We start from the raw sequence: 20,873 nt of genomic DNA on the forward strand, positions 1-20,873 counted from the left end.
CAGGGAGCGGCGTGACAACGCGGACAGGGATAGAGGGGGTAAGGCAGGGAGATACAGCCACCAAACCTTTTGGGACCTCTCAGGTTTGGACTGGGAACCTTGCAGCCCCAAAACATGCTGAGTTCACCAGGAAATTGGCTAAGGGAAAGGCACGCGGGTCTTTGACCCCCGCCCTCTAAACCAAGAGGTTTGCATAATATACTAGGCGATTTCGTGGGAATTCGGTCAAGATTCGCAAGCGTTCCGATACATTTTCAAATGTGACCCCTGTTCACCAAAACATGGCTTAGTGCGTGTCTGTGACACAAACGATGACTAGAACTGATTTTACAATGTCATAGACACGTTTCATGACGAGCTATTTACATTTCACAATGCGTTTCACAAGCTATATCCCACTAAACACCCATGTCACAGTACACCCAGAGATAACTGACCTATTCTATGTGGTATTTCCTGGCAGCTGTCGAGGTCCCAACGGTGCCGCTCGCAGACGGGCCGGGGCGACACCAGCGCGTGCCGGTCGCGGCCACGCCGAGCGGCCTGCAGGCGTCCATTGCGCCGGATTGTTCGCGAGCATGGGGGAGGCAACACCCGCCCCGGCCTGCCTCCTCACTGCTGGTTAAGAGCCCGTCCCTGCCTCGACCCGAGTCACTTCCGAATGGCACACGACAGCGTGGCACTGGGAAGCCAGAACAGGACGACGCACGAGGGTCTTTGTCCGGCCGGTATGGGTGCCAGCAGCATGCTAGTGCCACCGGAGACGCCGGTCAGTTCACCTGACCGTGATGTTCACGTCACCGATGTTGCAGGTTCTCTCCAGCTTCGGTGACCTGCTGCGATCGACGTCTGGGCGAACCAGACGGTGCGTGCGTGCTGCCATCTCTGGGGTGAGTGATATACTTCTGTATGAGGCGGATGGCGCTGGGCGGCTCCGGCCCATGGATGAGTGGCCGTGCATTGCTCTTAGTTCTCGGACCCGGTTTGGCGAGCCAACTGTAAAAACCAGGCAGTGCGTCAATGCGGCGGATGTCTGCAAAGTTTGAAACACGACAAGATGCGCAAACCACCGCCGAAATCGCCACTGCAAACTCCGCCTTCAAGCCAATGTCATCCCAGATTTGGTCATGAGATGGGCATCCCCTTCTCTCCTTCCGTATTGGTAATGAGCGGCGTGTTTGCCGCATCCGTTAAAGCCTTCGTCCTCTCTTGCCTTATCCTTCATAGCTTCCCTGTGATGAATTGATGGGCAGAGAGACATAGGCGGATCGTGGGGGGGGGGGGGGGCCCCGGGGCCATGGCCACCCAAAAAATTCTGAGAGAATGTTTTGGCCCCCCAAAACATTCCCAGAACTTCATAGAAGTTTCGTCTACTTACCGTCTGTTTTAACTTTGATGGCGCGGAATCAAACATTCCTTTCCGCTTCGGAAAAAAACTTCATGAAGAAAAGTTGGCAGCGATTTAAATATCAAGATAAAGCGCATGTTGACGAGGCTTAGTCATACTCGGCGCAAACATCGCATTTGATAAGTGCACTGGACCTCGGATCCCACACCAGCCAGCTGGCGACGAACGGTCCCCCCCCCCCAAAAAAAAAGCAACTCCAGGCTGGATCCGTCCCTGCCGAGAGAAAACTTCCTTGTCCGGCGGCTGAGTTACACGCCAACATATCTCGTAATCATTCATCGTTGCTCAAAAATTGATGCATTGCGGCATGATTCTAAAATTTCAAAGCGTCATTTCAGTCGACGAGACATGTATACCAACTCCTCCGTTGTTCCCAAATTTTAGGCATAGGTGTGGGCAAGAAAAGCAAAGGAAAGAGCCGGTTAAAAACCAGAGGAATTCATGGCAACATGATATAGGCCTTGCTGGATCATTTCATCTCACTGAGGGAAGAGTTTGCCCATTCGTCAGCAAACTCACCACATACGATGTCCGTGCCCCGACTGTCCGATCACACCTGGCCCCCTTCCCCAACTCCGTCAACACGTGTGCAGGTCGGGAGCGGACCGCCGCGCCCCAGATTGTTACTTACGCCTTCTGCGCCAGTCTAACAGCGGCCTCGGGCCAGCGATGCGGCAGCACTTCTAAAGTTACCCGGCTCTGGGAACCAATTTCACTGGTGTCTCATTCGTCTTGATATTGTCGTGTGCGGAGAAAAAAACGCCAAAATGGCCCAATCTGCCCGCAAGTTACTGCTGTTCGGATTGCAGCGCCCCCCCCCCCGCGGTGGCCACACGCCACACCCCCACCACCGGGCGACGGCGGGCGGGGGCGGGGGCGGCGAGACGTGCTGTTACGCTCAGAGCACGAACGACACGGCTGACCTTGATGAAGGGCATTGCCAACGCCCGCGGCGCGGCGCCGATCACGGCCGGAAATCCTACACCCACTCGGCCCGCCCGGGACCAGCCGGTGGGAGCCGCCGGGAGCGACTAAGACGCTGCCTCGAGCGAACCCTTGCCTCAAGGAGATCGCGGCAAGCTGTTCGGACAAGTCCAAAAGTGCTGACGTCACAGAGAGGCACGCTGGCGCAGCGCTCTTTCGGTGGCGTGCGCGGCCGGCTGTGCCGACTGTCGTTTTTTTTTGTGCACTGCCACCGTTACGCCCCAATGCGTCACCATTATCAGTCGTAGCGCAATCTTCACTCCCCCTGATTTTATTCAAGAGATCCTTGATAACAGTGACAAGGTGAGTCCTTCCGAACCGAGTGTGGGTATGGGGAGGGGGTCGATACTTCTTTTGTTTATGTCCTTCCATTCAACGCACGTGAGACCAACGCTAAATTTTCAGGAAGCTGGTTTGCTCAGCCCCTTGCCTTCTATCAGTCCCTTGCCTACCCACGCCCCTGTTAAATGATCAACCACCATCAAGTCATATCGAGTTGCATATCAATCAGATTGAGTGGACATCAGTCATCCATATGGTCATTAGTTTTGTTCACAAAGGATGCGCATTTTTAAACCAAAGCATCGTCCAGAAGAAGCCAAGCTTACACTTTTTCCAACGACCAAATTTACTCCATATTACATCTGCTGTGTATAAATGTGCGATATTATTTACTCTGTGTATTTATGTGCGATACAATTCTGCCCTGTCGTGCGTACATGCACATGAAACACACTAATGCGCCACGTCACTTACCGAATGTACCATATTACTCCACCTTAATTTGATTTGGCATTTGAATGCGTACAGCACATTTCACTCCCGTGTCAGCAGCCTGCACAACAACATAAAAAACCCACTTACTCATATTACCCCAGTGTTTGTCACAGTAACAAAGTTGCGCCCTCTCAACCCCAGAGCAGGCGGCGCAAGCCGCGGTGGCGGACATAGCATTACAAACAGCCAGGACGCGCTGTTTGTAGCCTGTGTCACGAGCAGTATTCGGCTTAGTGCCATGATAGTGAAGGTTGATGGACAGCGCGGCTGCTGCGCTGGGGCGGATCCAGGAGTTCGCCAGGGGGGGGGGGGGCATGCACATTGCTGGGGCCACCTAGAGTTTCAGGCCCCCTCCTAAAAAATATCCTGGCATTCGGGTCAGTACATTTTAAGACAAATAGTATTTAGCATATATATATATATGTATATATATATATATATATATATATATATATAAACGAACATCCAACTTACAATGCGCAGCCCCATAAAGCTAGGAGTGCTACGTATGCATATAGATAAAGCTTATTCATGTTCTGCAGATTATGTTTAATCCTGTTATTTTGAGGCTAAGTATTTCGGAACAGCAGGCAAAATTCAGTCGAGTTGGCTGTTAACAACCATCAAACCCAGAGCGGCGGCTCAATTCCTAACTTGTTTAGGGCGAGCCGGCTGGGCGATGTATCAACTGATGGCTGTTGATTAATGCAGGATTTTTCCCTTATAATATAGTAGTGCAAAATAGCCTAGCACTCAAAATACGCTAAGAACGTGATGTACTAGAATAATAAGTGTCGCACACTCAATAGTGAATTGAAATGATACGTGCGATGTCGCTGGCACGTAAAATTTGGTTCGACATTTGCGCGTAAAAATTCATCGGCGCATATCCGACTGCCGCTCTGAGGCGAAGGCACCAAAACCAATAGGAACGGAAACTAAGCGATCATGGGTGCCGCAGGAGGTCAAAAAGTGGCCCCCGTGAACAAGTATAGGACCCTCAGGACAAGCAAAAAGAAACCCAAACTAACGTGGTGGGTCCCTAAGCGATTGTTAGTGCCCCAGCAGGCTGACATATAAGGCCCCGGGCAGAGCACAGTACCCTTTGAGCAAAGGGAATAATCCAAGACCATGAGTTAATACACCTGCGCGATCAAGAGAACAAGGGCAGGCAAACAGGAAGAGCCCCAACAGGAGCGAAGAGTCCCCCGCAGATGAGATCAAAGGGAAAGAGCCCTCTGGGCCCCTGAGGGCTCTTTCTGGACCCTGGGGGGCCCTGAGCACCGAGTGTCTTGGTGTCTTATCTTATAAGCGCCCCAGCAACGGCACAAGGCCCTCCAAGCAAGTCGAAAGAACCCGAGACTAATGTGAAGGGAGCAACCGAGTGTAGCCTGACATATGGGGCCCCGTAAAAAGCATATGGAGCCTTTCGGGCGAATGGGAAGAATCCGTGGAGGAAAAACTGCATCGACCAAGAGTGCCCAGGCATGGAAGTAGATAGCGTCCCAACGACAGCGTTAGGCCCTTTGAGAAAATGCAGAGATCAAGGGAAACGCGGAAAGCTCTCTAGCGATCAGATTCACCCAGCAAATGGACATATAGGGCCAGGATAATCAATAGTATACTGCCTGTAGACAGCGTAATGGGCCCAAAAATCTTCCCCAAAGGGGCACCTTCTCAACCAGTGAAGAATTAACATGTTCTGCTTATGACCTCTTTACTTTACTAGCAATTGTTCTTGGTCGCCTGAAAGCCCAAAGGCGTCCAATTTTGTTGTGTTTTATTGTTAGAAAACTGTGTCCGCTCGGTCAGTTATGGGGCCCCTTTGGGGACGTTTAGGTTCCCTCGGCATGGTCCATGGGGCATGGTCCCATGCCTCTAGCCACCCTCTGCATCCGCTACCGGCCCGAGCACCTTAATAGGTAGGAAGTACCCAGGGCACAATGTGGAGGGCCCCCGAATCATTGAGAGTGCCCGAGTGGGTTAACAGATGGGGCTCCCAGCGAGAGCGTAAAGCCTTCTGTTAAGATATGAAATACCCACGACATGATGTAGAGCGGCCCAGTTCATCGAGTGCGCCAGAGCAGGTTAACAGATAGGGCCCCGAAAAGAGTGGAGGGACCTCCATTCAAATGGGAAGTACCCAAAACCAGATGTAGAGTTCCCCCAATGATCGAATGGACCCGAACATCTTATCAGAAAGGGCCCCGACAAAAGCGTAAGGTCCTCCATTCAAATAAGAAGTACCCAAAACCGAGTGCGGAGGGGCTTCAAAAGATGAAGCGTACCCGAGTAGGTTATCAGATGACCCTAATAGGAGCGCAGGGCCCTGAAATCAAACACTAAGACCCTATGTGCAGGGCCCCCCGAACAATCCAGTGTAGCCAAGGAAGCGAACAGAGGGGGCCCCTGAGAAGTGCGTAGGGCCCCCGTTCAAGTAAGGCGTACCCAAGATCCAATGAAGAGGGCTTCCGAACGATCGAATGTACCTGAGCAGATTATCAGAAACGCCCCCACAAGAGCGTGGGTCCCCAGGGCCAATTAGATAAGAAGTACCCAAGACCCAGTGTGCAGGGTCCCCGAACGACCGAGTGTGCCCAAGCAGACTATCAGATAGGCCTTCGACAAGGGCGTAGAACCCTAAGCAAGTAACAGAAAATTGGAAGCGCCCTAGACCAATGTAGAGGGCCCCTCAGCATATCGCAAGTGTATCAATAGGTTAACCGAGACCCACGTAATGGGCCCCTGAGCAGCCGAGAGTACTCCGGCAGGTTAAGATATGGAGAGCCGGCTATAGTCCACAGGGCCTTCTGGTGAGTGGAAAGAATACATGAAAGGGCCATTGATTGATTTACGTGCTCTGGTACTCTAGCAGGAAGGGCCCAGCAACAGCATAGGGCCCCCGAAACAAATGCAAAGAAATCAATAGCAACATGGAAGGCTCCTTAGCGATCAGAATGCCCCGCAAGTGTACATATAGGTCCCCCAGAAACAGCATAAGGCCCCTAAACAGCGTAATGAGGCTTAAAACGCCCAATTCACAACTTTATCGGTGCTTGATTGTTTACTGCTCGTCGACCCTTCACTTTCGTTTGCAACTGTTCTTGGTCGACTGGAAATCCAGAGATGTTCAATTTGTTGTGTTTTTGTTTTTTGTTGTAAAGAACTGCACCTTTTCGGCTGGCTATGGGCCCCCTTAGAGCCAATGGGTCCCTTCGGGGCCAAACGGGGCCATAGCTCCGTGTCTCCACCCCCCCCCCCCCTCTGGATGCGCCCCTGCTGCTGCGACGCCACCCGGTCCCATGTTTCATCCCAGTACGACTGGCGTCGCTGGGACTCCAGTGTCGATACCGCTCAGTCGCACACCGAAGCAGGATTTACACCGGCTCCGTCGTCCGTAACTTGGAATCAGCATTCCGTGAATTGCGGACCGACGGGCGGTTTCCGGTGAGAACTGAGAAACCGGTTCGCACCAAATAACACCCTGCCCACGGCATGCTTTTGCTCAGTGCCTCATAGTTTGCGGAATCTTCCGCTGCTACATACATTATTTGCTTTTTTCTCCTACCTCCTGAGTGGTCATGCTGTGCAGTAATTCAAACAAAAGAAGCGAAAGGAGTTTAGGTTGCATGTTTGAATATCTAGCATACGACCTTTTTTCGTCATATATGTAGACAAGAAGCGTTGGGTTATGGATTACAGGTTCGCTGATGCTTCGTGAATGCATATTGAAAATGATTTCAGCAGAGATTTGTGCCTGAGCATGTTTTGCATTGCGGCGAGTAAACCCTACTGGCACCCAATTTGAGCACCCGTCGGGTATGTCTAACACGTGACACCTTTGCTCCTGATATCACCTGATTTTCAAGCGCGTGCGACGCACTGAAAAGATAAACACATGTACACAGACATTTGCGAAAAACGGCGGCGAATTGCAACGGCCTTCCATCGCGCGGGAAATTCAAATTGTGCTCAAACCCGACATCTGCTGATGACTGACGTCATAATAATAGTTGGGGTAGCGATTGCGGCGGTCATCAGGGTTATTTTTTACGTGTATTTTTGTACGTCTCCAAGCACTGTAGACGATGAAATGTGTCTTTCAGCAGCGTTCTCACTAATGATATGTCCTGTAAGACCCTGATGGCTAGTTGAGGCGCTTCATGTGGGAAATCTAGATCAATTTTTTTTTTCAAAATGTTTCAATGAAAAACGGACTAATTATTGTGTGCCTACCAACGTGCAAAGACCTTGAACTAGTTGTGTGGGAGGTTGCCATCCAAGATCTTCCACATGCCGCTGACCTAGTGGTTATGAATCCCGCTAGGTCCCCGCCATCATCCAACCGCCTAGCAATGAGAACGTTCACAAGTGTGCACCGTTTGGGTCCATGCTTGCCATCCTGCATTGGACACTAAATAACCCTAGTAAAGCCCCCTCATCAACACCACACACACCAAGGACGGAATGTTGCACAGCAACACTCTTATATATCAAGCGAAATCACATATATCAGCAGTGCGTCGTTCTCCTCGTGCATCTGACCCTCAGTTGCACCCGTCGCCATCCCGAATTTGGAAGCGTAGCGGATCCGCCAAAGCTGCCAGACTCAACTCCATGGCGAGGGAATTCCTTTGATGCTTCACGGACCATTACGGGCTGTCATAGCGGCTGACTGACGGATTCAGTGCGAATCCTGCTTAGCTTAACGACATGGCGGCCTGAGATACCTGGCCGTATCGGTATTAACGACTGGTGACGCGGAGGGTTACGACACGGGTTCGTACCGTACCGTGGCCCATATCTCTCCCACTTGGTCCACTGATATCTGGTGAAAGCCATTAGGTTATTTTCCCCGCATATAAGTGATACACTGGTTTACCGTCGGAACCATTCACGTCCGCTGTTGTGCTCACCCCAGAAATATTCACACACGGCTTTGCATAATTTGGACCCCGAATGCAGGCTACGCACCAAATTCGTTACTGGTCGTGAAATGGGGCTCGTGCTATCTAAGAAGCATTTGGTAAGAACCGCTCCTTTGTAGAGTAAGGCGACTTTACCGTAGCACAACTGCGCTCGTCACCTGCGCTTGGTCGTACCAAGGTCATGATGCAGCCGCATTATCTGTGTTTGAATGTAAGCACCAGTGACAGTTACAATGTTGTCTTGAGCGCAATGAATGCAAATCAAGCATTTCAAGCTTGACATTTGAGGCAATCAAGCTGTAAAGATTCTCCCCGCGCGGTTCGTGGAACCCAGCTGAGCGTGCCAAACACAGACTAGCGGGCACTATTCATCAGACACCGCTCAAGACCAACGGTAGGGGAGGGGACGACTTATGGGACCATGTGCCATCCCTGGAAATATCGAAGCATGGCAGATGTCAGGGACGTTTGTATTCTGACGGGCTGTCACACATCGCGGCCAGCTGTTCTGACCCGAACTTGCAAAACACAGCTGTCTACGGCAGCATCGAAACGGGCAGCGTCAACTCTGCCCTCCTACTCTACCCTGCCCTTCCACTCTTCCCGGCCCTCCTTCGAGCCCTACCCATACTGGCAAGCGTCGCGCTCGCTAACAGGGATATGTCACACATCCTGTCAGATCCCTGCCAGCCGCGAGCAGACGCACGGTGCGGCTGCAACAAGTCTCGTCTCGGATTTCTCTGCGGGGAGTTGCTCTCGAACCGCAAGCTGCCGATGATTGGAGCAGGTGACGTCGTCTGAACACAAGAGTCTGGCGTTCTGCTGCTGGAATGCCCTCTGGCCCTATATCAGACAACTCCTTTAATCAGTTGATACATTCTGTAAATTTTGCTCCCATTTTCTGCCATTCAAAACATTAAAAACACGCAAGGAATGTACTGGAAACATTCCATTAGCAGTGTGCCATTCATAAAGATGGTATGAATTAGTTACGTGACGGCATATGGGCCTCAGGATTAGAACGCCATTCTGCAGCTGCTGCCCGCACGCACCACGGGTCACAACAGGAGCGGGACTACGGGGATTATATAGCCATAGGACACGAACATTGCCATTAATTCGGACTACGCAAACATCAGACGTTTGGTAATATCAGTAGAGCACGGCATCTGAGCCGGGCATTAATAACTGACGTGTAGCCGTTTGGGTCCAGCATTGTAACTGGCGACCGAAACGGCAGGGTCGGACGCAATGACAGCTTATCCACTGCAGGCGGGCACCAGCGCAGTCCGCAGACTGACCGCGTGTCCGACGAGTCATCGATACCGTAAACATTGCACACCGCGGCTTTAAAGCTCCCATTACAGCACGCGGCCACCTGGAGGGCGGCACACCACTGACCTCCGCAGCTGCAGGCACGAGTCGATCGACGACCAAGCGACCGCCGGCGGGCCAGCGGGTGCACACGTACTAGCTAACACAACGGAAACGGTCTCAACGGCACACCAATACGCAGGTACAGGAGGCGACGAGTGAACGTGGCGCCGGGCAAACCCGCTGATGAATTAATTCTGCTGACGACGCGTTCATTGCGTCGCGCGCGATAAGCCATCACCGTTACTGAGCGGAGTTCGGGAGGTCCTGGCAAGCAAAACATTCCCGCATGCTAAAAAACGTCACATCACACCGCCAGTAACGTCACACCAGGCGGATTCCAGTGGTGTCAAGGAGAGAGGGACTGCTGGGGTGTGGCAGGACAGCATCAGGAGCGCGCGCAGCACTGCATGATGATGCTACACAGCACGATCATGCTGCACACTGCCTTTGGCGTCAATGCTTGTCACGTCTGCCGGGGGAGTGGAGACGCAAATTACGGCTCTTTCTCCGGGCGAGACGCAAATCACGGCTCGTTGTCCGGGCCGTGATTTGAGTCTCCAGAACATGTTGGCCCATGAACAACAGACCCATGTTGCTGTCTCTACGTAGAAAGGTTGGCGTCGGTGTGGGGGCTCACCAAGACAAGCCATCAAAACCGACATGGGACTCACACAATACCTATGAAGCTCTTCTGAGGAGTTCAGAGGACACCCATGCAGCGACGCGGGGGGGACAACCGTGCAGCGGCACCGGGGACACCCATGCAGCCTCGCCGGAGACACCCATGCAGCGTCCGCTGGGGACAGTCGTGCAGCGTCGCTGGGGACACGGTTACCTGTCGGAGAGCACCCACCGGCGGTGTGGTCACGAGGCTCAATGGAAATGGTAGGGACGGTGCGCCGGGGCCACTGCAAGTGGTGCAGACAGACGGGACTCAGAGCAGAGACGGGTGCGAGGGTCACAGTCAGTTGGCGACAGGCGCAGGTGCTCTCAAGGCTGGCCCCAGGGTCCAGCCTCTGCAGCCAAGGCCAAGGCTGGCCCACGGTCCAGCCTCTGCATCCAAGGCCTAACTGCGCAGCACACATTGCAAGGTGCTTGTTTCAACGGTGATGTTATAGAAAATAAGATCGGGCTACGTGATGCACTTTGATCATGCGCAGAAGTCATCGCTGACACACGGGGAAGGTGGTGCTGATAAATCGAGCGATTTGAGCGTGAGTGCTGAAGACAGCAGAACTTGCCAGCGGATATGCAATGTGACAATGCAGTATTTAAGTCATGAAACAACTTTTTATGGGTTGAAGTGATGCTCAATAATAAAGCAAAACACTATATATTAGAATAAGTGTGTGTATAGGGTGGATGTGTTTCGAAACTAGACAACATATAGTAGAGCGACACTGAGGTCAGGACTACTGACTAGCAATGTATGCATCAAGAGTCGATCAATGAAAGTACCTGTCGTAAATGTGAGTTTTGAAAAACAACGTGTATCAACATGTAGAATTCCTTCATCGACGCCTCTACACATATGAAACGAGCAGTAGTATCTGCTGGAAAAGCCATCGTTCACGACATGTCTGAATTTCCCGACTAGATTGTGACCCTTATATCGAGAATTACAAGTAGGATAACGCATCTCCGGAAAACAAAAAATGTGTCTATATATATATATATATGTATATATGTGTATATACAACGGGATATATATATATATATATATATATATATATATATATATATCCCGCAGAGAGGAGGGACAAGCCTGAAATCGTTACGCTTTTGGTGTCATGATTTGGGCCAATATGCTATATTCATATACCACTGCGTGCTAGTCGCCTAAATCCTTGATAGATAGATAACTCATAGTCGCGGTGTCCTTACAAATAATTGCAACGTACATAAAACATGCCATTCGACATACTTGAAGAGTTTCATTACGTGCAAGTCCGTGCTGGCTGAAACGCTAACCAAAGACCAAGCTAAACGCGCTCGCTAGTTACACCCTGCAATCAGATCACCAGCTATTCGGTGCATTGGGTGGATGCGGTCGATAGCCTGGAGGGTTGGGAGGTCACAGAATAAACTTCCCTCCCAGCTAGCTGAGCCTAAACACCTCTTCGAGCCTGATTGGTGTGAAACGACTGAGCCGATCTGAGCTCAGCCGATCACGGCGACCAATCCGCGTCGCTGCTGACGGCAGGGACTGGCTGCGGCCAGCGTCCTGCGACAGTAAGCAGAAATGCCACGCGTCGTTCCGCTAACAGACGTGCGGTGCGTTTTCCCAGTACCCCGGAGGTCTCTTGACTAGGTGCAAGCTTCACTAGTCAACGACACACAACGATTTTGTCGTCTGATGTAAGTTTTCAATGTGTTGCTGTCACCAGGGCGCTGACATTTCCAGGGGTAAGGATGTGGCGGTCCACAAAATGACAGACACCTGTAAAGAAGCTCAATTCTGAATTTCAGGGCCCCAAAACCACCAGACTGCCCGCAGAAAACACAACGGGGAATATGGGTCGAGGTTTCCATGTCTCTGAAGGGACCTTAGCTCCCCAAATATGGGCCTCGGCTCGTCAACATTCAACCAAAGCCACAAACATTCACAAAAGAGCAGTAAGATAAATAAGATAGTACAAACAAGGGCGCGAGAACTATGCTAAGTTGAACCGTGGAGGGGGGGGGAAACTCGAAAATGTCAAATGAATCACGTATATTGGGTATATATATATATATATATATATATATATATATATATATATATATATACGTATATTAGATATTGGGCTTCATATAAGACCAGAATGGACTTTTCACAGGCAAAAATGGGCCATCAATGGGTCAGAATGGCCCCAATACGGATCAAAATGGCCGTCGGCCCTGCACAGTTGACAAAGAGCTCTCTCCTGATCAGAATAAACCCAATAGGTATTATAGGTTCGAGTGAGACCTCTACAGATCGGAATGTGCCCTCGTTAGGCCGGGTTGAGCTCTTTACAGACAGAATAGCCCTCCGCTGCCAATACTGGACCCTCTACACGTTGTAATGGGCCCTCTACAGCTCAAAATGGGCCCTTTTCGGATCAGAATGGGACCTCTAAAAGCCAGAATAGACCCTCTACAGGTCAGAGCGGTCCCTCTACAGTCGATGATGGGCTGTCTGCAGATCAGAATGGATCTCTGGGCCGAAATGGGCTCTGCGAAGTCAATAATGAGCCCTCTGCATGCTCAGTATTGCCCCATTTTGCTCAGAATGGACCATTAACAGCAAATAATTAACCCTAAACAAGTCAGAATGGGCTTTTGCAGACTTACTTGATCCATTTGCAGTTCAGAATGGGCCATTAACATATCAGAATGGGCCCAAAACCTACCAGAATGGGTCCTGCACATATCCCTCCGAGTTGGGGGACACCGCCCGCCATCTTCAAGCTGGGGGTGGGGGGGGGCAAACTGTCCCACCGCCCCTCCCCCGGTTACCGCGTCCGTGAGTACAAACCTTGATGCTTGGAAAATAATGTCTCGCCGCTCCCCATCTCCCCAAGAATGTCATGAGCCACCGTTCGTAAGGGAGCCATCACGAAGGCCTGCAACCGCTGCGGCAATCAAAGGGCCGCATAACGCCTGTCCGGAGCCAGGCGAGTCCTGCAGTAAAAGAAATCTGGCTGAAAATGTTATTGAGAGGTTGGTGGTAATGCTTGTCGCACATGTAGCATGTTGAGCTCAGGCCGATACTTTCGGCGCGTACACAGTTCAACCAACTAGCTGATGTACCAGCCAGAGAAGTACTAAACAGCATGCTTCGAGATATATGAAACGAGCAGCGGCTGGATGCGCTGTGGTTCCTACAGGTCACGTGCACAGTTAGTGACTAAGCGACCCTCACCGGCCGTCTCGGAGCCAGAGCTGGACACTCATCGTCAGTCTCGGAGCTAGAGGCAGCCACTCACGGTCCGTCTCGGAGCCAGAGCTGTCCACTCACGGTCCGTCTCGGAGCCAGAGCCGGCCACCAACCGGCTGTGTCGGTGTCAGAGGCTGCCACTCACCGTCCGTCTCGGAGCCAAAAGGCTGCCACTCACTGGCCGTCTCGGAGCCAGAGGCTGCCACTCATCATCCGTCTCGGAACCAGAGGCGGCCACTCACCGGCCGTCTCGATGCCGACGCCGTGCGAGCTGCGCCTGCTGCCGCCGCCCAGCCACACCTGGGAGCGCACCAGACCCTTGGTGCCGGTGTGCACGCGGTCCACGCTCTGTGAGCGGAGCGCCAGCGGGCTGAAGGGGCCGCCCGAGCGGCAGCCGCCGTCCTCCTTGTGCCGGCCGCCGCCCATCCGCTCGGTGACCCGGTACAGCTTCTGCGAGATGTCTTTACCTGGCGGACCGGGCGCCCGCTCAGACGCCGCGGCGCGGAGGAGAGGGGAGGGCAGCACGAGACGAAAGCCCTTGCTGGGAGGGGGACGGAACAACATCGCGGGGGATAACACGCGGGCAGGCGCACACATCGGGGATTAACATAGGGTGGTGAGAAGCAGGCACTACGATAAACACTACATATCGGTATACAACTGGACGGAGACGGTCGTGCGAGTGTTGCGTCACACATGTCACGGCTGACAGGAACAACGAACGCGGACAACCTGGACTTTTCAGAGAAGAAGTTGGAGCCATTTGTTACTTTTGCTCCCGATAATTGGCCTTGTTAAGCCCACATGGGTTCTGGAGCGGCGCGGACGCTGTCCGAATCTGGACAGGTCTGCTTTCCGACTGTTTTTGCCGGTCGCCTTCCAGGAAGAGCGTGGCAGGCCGGGGAGGAGACGTCTTACAATCCAGTTGGGGAGTCGGGACCGCACACCGCCGGCGAGCTACTGACAAAACAACGACGCAGGCGGGTCAAGACCGCACGCCCTGAGGGGTTGAGACCGAACACCGCCAACGAGGTACTAACAAAACAACGACGCAGGTGGGTCAAGACCGCACACCCTGAGGAGTCGAGACCGCACACCGCCAGCGAGCTACTGACGTAACAACGACGCAGGCGGGTCAAGGCTGCACACGCTGAGGAGTGGTAACCGCACACTGCCAGCGAGGTACCGACAGAACAACGACATAGATGGGTCAAGACTGTACACACTGAGGAGTCGAGACCGCACACCACCAGCGAGGTATATACAAAGCAACGACGCATTTGGGCCAAGACTGCACACGCTGAGGAGTCGAGACCGCACACCACCAGCGAGGTACTGACAAAACAACGACACAGACGGGTCAAGACTGTACACCCTGGGGAGTCGAGACCGCACACCACCAGCGAGCTACTGACAAAATAACGACACAGACGAGTCAAGACTGCACACCACCACACGGTTATCGGATGAGAAGGCAGCCGGAGTGAATCTTTTCGATAGAACTGCATCACTTGGATGCGATATTAAACTTTGCAAGCCCTGATGGCCTCCTAACTGTGGTGGAACTTTTGAGTGCTCTGAGACCATTGGTTCAGTAATTGTGGGCATACTGAATGCTGAAGCCAGCTGTTTGGCAAGGGTGAAAGTGGACACTGCAGGCAGTTTTTAACGGATCGATGTCACGTCACGTCACGTCACGTCACGTCGCCTACGTCACGTCTCGTCACGGCCCTGAATTTTCGGCTTAAACCCCTCTCTGCTTTTGCAGCCGTAAAAGCAATGCTTACCAACGAGGTTGCGTATCACAGCATTAAGAAAACAATTATTCTTCATGATAAGCAAGAGCGACGTTGAACTCCACGTCAGGTACGTCGAGTCCTCCACAGCAGTAATAGAAACCTGCAAACACAACGTCGCCGTCATCTGGTTGCTCTTCTTAGAAAAACTGTTGCCGACATTTCGCAGATGCTTCTGTTTGTGCCAGGACATGACACATACGAGGCACACAGTGGTACGGGGCCAGGCCGCCACCCAGAAATAGTCCCCGGGCCACGCCGACATGGGGAGAGGCCGCTGGGGCGGGCGCCACCATCGCGAATTAGTGTCGGTGGGCAGCCGCGGGCACCGCCACAAACACCGCGCATCAGTGTTTAACGGAACGGGATGGCCAGTTGTGAACGTCACGGCGGACATGCCACGGCTGGCAGGAGCAACACACGCTGAGCAGCTGGGGCGTCGAGTGAATGGGCCGGAACCATTCGCCGTCTCTGCTCCGGATAATTGGTTTTGTTACGTCCGGAACGGTTAGTTGGCCAGAGTACAGCCTGTTAAATGTTGAAAGTTGACAAAGCGAATTTTAGCTTCGCTTTGGGCAAATATGTCAGCTGTAAATACATACACACATCTATACCATATCCACATCATGTGTATACATAACACGGGTTGCCAAATCTTCGTGTGATGAAGCCGGTCGGGAAACAAATCCGACAAAAAAGCGGATCGTTATCAAGTCAACGGCCAAATCTGGTAAAAAGTATTCATCAAAGCCGGCCTGGGTAATCATTTGCAAGCTTGGTAGCTAAAACCCAACCTTTCATGTTACCACACTCAGTCGTGGTTTCGGCAAGCAACACACCATGGTATCAGTGACAGTTTTGGGCTGGCAAGTATGTCGCACACGTCGCAGCAGTGACGCAGATCCGCGCTTGTCGGCATCGTGACCACTTAGTCAAATCACGTCCATATCCTGCGAGATCCGGCGCTTGCCGCTGGGGGCAGAGGCGGCGCGGCGCCAGGGGGGGGGGGGGGGGGGGGGGGCGTCGGCGCGTCGCTGTTTGCGTCAGCCCCGGCCGGCCGGACCGTGCCGTCCGGCCGGCCGCACCTCAGACGTGCCCGAGGGAAGCCGGGATCGATGTGTCGGGCGCCGCCGCCGACAGACGGGGCCGCTCAGAGCCGCCGACACTCATTTGCGTGGCCCGACCGACCTGATCGGCCCTGATTGGCGGGAACACTGGGCGGCGCGCCCGCACAAGCGGCGCGTCTGACGCCAATCTCACGGCGCGACGAGCCTGCTGTTGACGTCGAGTGCTGCTTTACTACCGTCATTAAGGCTGAAAATTACCAGCTCAGTCAAACCGAGAATTGAAATAATACCAGGCCGACTCGCGAAGCTCGCGGCTTAGACCCTCGTGCCCGTCTGAAAGATCACTTGGTGATATGAGTGATCACCCTGCTTCACACACACACACCGCCAATCTGACGGGGCTGGCGCCGCCTCGCGCGGGGCCGGCCGGTGATTTGGCCGCTGACCTGGTACACGTCGTCCGGGTCGAGCCGCGGACTGACGCTGGAGACGAGGCCGGCGTTGGTCGGGCCGCCGAACACCCGCTCCGACTCCCACTCCGGGGAGTCGATAAACTGGTTGGGAATGACGTAGTGCAGGTGGATGCCGTCACACAGCACCTCCAGCCTGCAAGCACGAACAGCGCCAGGGCAACGTGCAGCCATGCTTACGCCGTAAGAAGCAAGAAATGCTTCACTTTAACCACCGTGCTTCTTATCATCGTAAGAAGTACGGTAAGTTCTTACCATCGTAAGAAGCACGGTGGTTGTAGATGATTGCATAATTATTTTCCAGCCAGATCTCTCAGGTTTTGTACTGTTGGTAACACATCTGTGTCGTGAATGACAGAGGCTTTCAGTTTTCGGCGCTCTTTGGGAGCAGCTTTGATCTCGCGCTTCTTCGGCACCCCACGCCCCTAGCGCTCGGCTATACATAAAGTTGACCCGATTTCTCGTGGTCGTAAACAGGGAAGTAATCTGGTGACCTCGGGTGAGATCATGCCTTTGGGACCGGTCACCGAGATAAATGGTGCATTTATCTGCAGAGCATGCACGGGACATACTGCCGGAGAACCTCGGCTGACACAGCGTGAGGTTCACAGCACGGTGCCCCCCCCCCCTCCCAACACCCCGCTGATGCCATCCTCTGAGCTGGAGCTGATCGAAGAGAATCCGTCATAAGTCTTAGGGTCGGCATGGATTAGATGATGGTGGTGTAGATGGTGGTAGGTGTTACAATTTGAAGGGCTTCGCACACATTCTCGGGTATTCAGTTGAGAGATGCCCTATATGCAGTTCCTTGTTCCGCTGAGGTCGGCGGTCTGACTTAGCTGAGGGTTCGCCGTAATGGGGTGTGTGTTCTGAAGACGGTTCTGATATTGTAAATCATATCGACTTTCCCAACGGCTTCTGGCAGCCCTCCCTTTATGGTATGCCTGTTGTTGCCAATGATTTAATCTACACTGCCTGACGCCGGTGGGCTTTGGCTTCATGAAGCCTATGGGAGGCTGTTCCTTTGCAGGCTCTCATGAAGGTGGCTCATCACTCTTTTTCTAGTTGCGCCATATGCGCTGATGACTTCCGCACAGAGTTAGAGATGTCTGGCAATGTTTATCGTGACATTATGGACTGAATCTCCGAATTCTTGACTGGACGTAGGACAAATAATAAGATCAAAACCATATACAGAGCACATGGCCCACTTCACCCGTATATGAGACAGGCATGGCCTTATTGACGACGGCGAACGACTACCTAGCCCGTGTTGGCACATCAGATCAATTAGAACAATCAAAACCAAAGCGCAGACGATATACGCACAGATCTTGCCACACTAACTCCACCGTCTCCCAGCAGTTGAGCATGGTCAAGCCTGGTCTCTCAGACCTCTCTCTTCCAGCCCCTCCCCCCCCCAGCCCGACTCTCGACTTCTCACAAGCCTGTCATATTCCACCTGACCCTACCGAGGGTGCCTCTCCCATGCCGGACCCCCCCCCCCCTCGGGTCGCACTCACATTCCCTGTGAGCAGCACAGAGAGCCGGCCGGACGTGGCGTGACGTCCTGCACGGCGTACGCGTCGGCCGCCGCCAGCGGTGCGCCTCCGCACCGCGCGTTAGACCACCGGAAAGTCGCGGTTATCCACGCGCAGCGGCAGGAACAGCTTGCGGTGCAGCTCCTTGAGGTGCAGCGGCACGCGCGAGGGCCGCTCCAGCCAGCCGGCGTAGCGATGTGCAGCACGTGACGGCGAGGAGCGTCAGACTCCAGGCGAGCGCGTCCGGGGCGCAGATCTCCCAGCCCGGCCCAGGCGGCCAGCAACACCAGGCTGGCGCACAGCAGCGCGCGCATGGCCGCCGCGCTCAGGCCGGAATGTGGTGCGGGATCACGAAGGCGGCCAGGTAGAAGAGGTTGGCCACCTGGAAAGAGCTTGCGGTGCACGGCCTGCCAGCTGGTACAGGAGGGCGGCTCCGACGTGCTGCCCATCGGATGGTAGCCAAGCGAGTGGTTGCAGCGGTAACGCTTCCATCGCGGGCGCGGCGACCCTCTGTGGAGGGAGCAGCGGCGTCAGGGGGGGGGGGGACGCGTCAGAGGAGCTGCGTCTGAGGAAGCGTCGGGGTGGTGGGGGGGGGACGGTGTCAGTAGGAGCGGCGTCAGTAGGAGCGGTGCCAGGAAGAGTGGCGTCAGATGGAGTGGCGTCAGTAGGAGCAGCATCAGGGGGACCGGCGTCAGAGGGCGGCGCCAGCAGGAGCGGCGTCAGCAGGAGCGGCGTCAGCAGCAGAGGCGCCAAACGTGAAGTCAACAGTTAGTCATCTGAACCTGAATATCCTCAGGTGACTGACAAAGACGACGGGCATAATCAGCATGTACCATCTGCTCGAGCTCTGACAAGATCGGCGTCAGGAGTGCGCCAAAAAATGCTCTGTAGCGTCTGAAATTCAGACCCAGACGCTAAAGACGCTATATATGCAGACGCTACACACCAGACCCAGACGATCTAGACGCAGACGCTACAGACCAGACCAGGACGACCCTGGCCCAGACGCTATAGACCGGACCAGGACGTCCCTGACCCAGACGCTATAGACAAGATCCAAACGACTCAGACCCAGACGGTATAGACCAGACCAGGACGACCCTGACCCCAGGCGCTATAGACCAGACCAGGACGACCCTGACCCAGACGGGTTTAAACCAGACCACGACCCTGGCCCAGACGCGGACACATCACACCACATGGTGTAAGATCAAGATGACCCTATGCGATGAATGGCGCCTCATGCTAGAGGAAAACTGACCACCGGGAGCGAACGGCAGCTGCTTCGGAGGCGATCAGCTCACAGGAGCTTGGGCCGAAGAGCACTTCAATCACACTTAAAACCCGCAACGTGTGGTTTGAAACGAGAAGATGATTACTCCCCATCGTCGACACTAAAGTGCAAGGATCAACTTTTACCGGGATGACCTTGGCATATAGATCACCCCTTCGACAGTTGAGTATTTATCTTAATTGTGGGAAATATTGGCTACACCCTTAGCCTCTTACAGTAGTTTTGATGAGGCTCGTGCTTGAACCTGCGTTTTGTTATTCACACAGTTTCCAAGTGCCTTTCTGCAATACAATAGCCGGCTTTCCGGGTAATGCTAAGTCGCGTCCAAAGTGAACACACAAGTTATGGAATCAACATCTTCCCGGTTAGGCGATGTTGTCCACGGTTTACACCGTAGGTCGCTGTTTTGTCTCTGATGCGTTACAACTGCTTCAAAGTTTGTTTGAAACGTTGGATTCGCCGCCTGATCTACAAAACCGCTTAATAAATGGTGAATCACTAAGTGGACCCTGCTTTACTGCCAAGTGCAGAAGCTAGGTACAAAAAGATTTTGCAACACAAGCTCCTTAAATTCTTATGCGACATTATCCGACGAATAGCAATGCGTTGTCTCATCACCATCGTATCGCGTCGTGTTGCTCCTAATATTCCAAATACTCGTGATTTGGGCACGGTGCGGAAACCAGATGCAGTGGGTCTAGCACACTCATCTTCCGAATGGTACGACTGGGGCTTCAAGTCCCGCTACAAACGACTGTCTCTGGACCAGTTGTCACCAGGGGAAGTGACGCTGGTTATGTACGAATCTGCATGCGTCAATGAATAACCGGATGGTTGCGGTTATTCCGGTTGGGATATATGTGCACACCGTATAAATCGAGTCGAAGGCCCATACAACGATTTTGTAAAACAAAACGACTCACAGGAAGTCAAACGCCGTTCCTCCGAGGATGTGCCAATCAAAACGGGTTCTGTATTTCCGAAGCCGTATGGTCACCTGCCATCGGCGCTGGGGGCCGCGGGAAACGTGGCTGCGGTAAACGCCTGCCGCTTCGTTGGCCTTCTGCCCGCCAGCCGTCAGTAGTCGGCATCTCGGCTCAGCCCCAGCCTCCAAACACCACAGCGAGTGTCGACGGGCTCGTGACGGGCATGTGCGATCTAAATTAACTGCGCCTACCGGAACATCGCTGTTAGCTGCGTCAGTAGCAAATTCGGTCATAGTCCCTGATTCATATGGTATGCCCAGTTGGCTAAAGACTTTATCTTTACGCTGTGAAATATGTGAGCCCGGAAACAACGCATAAAACAGGCAGATTTCACACGTTAGGGT

General features: G+C 53.3%; 2 protein-coding genes across 2 annotated transcripts in view; both read right to left on the reverse strand.

Moving 5' to 3' along the window:
- The window catches only part of Hs2st (Heparan sulfate 2-O-sulfotransferase), an 87,641-nt gene that overhangs the window by 56,484 nt on the left and 10,284 nt on the right, over positions 1–20,873 (reverse strand).
- On the reverse strand, positions 814–18,081 carry LOC119100413 (popeye domain-containing protein 3). Its single transcript, XM_037223511.1, has 6 exons — positions 18,038–18,081; positions 16,685–16,844; positions 15,163–15,274; positions 13,618–13,842; positions 10,310–10,382; positions 814–996 (listed from the first exon to the last, which is right to left on the reverse strand). Exons 1-5 carry the CDS (start codon positions 18,079–18,081, stop codon positions 10,348–10,350), a joined length of 576 nt encoding a protein of 191 aa, XP_037079406.1. The 3' UTR covers positions 814–996; positions 10,310–10,347.

This window comes from Pollicipes pollicipes, unplaced genomic scaffold (genome assembly GCF_011947565.3).
Source record: "Pollicipes pollicipes isolate AB1234 unplaced genomic scaffold, Ppol_2.1 Scaffold_4881;HRSCAF=5763_pilon_pilon_pilon, whole genome shotgun sequence".
NCBI lineage: Eukaryota > Metazoa > Arthropoda > Thecostraca > Pollicipedomorpha > Pollicipedidae > Pollicipes > Pollicipes pollicipes.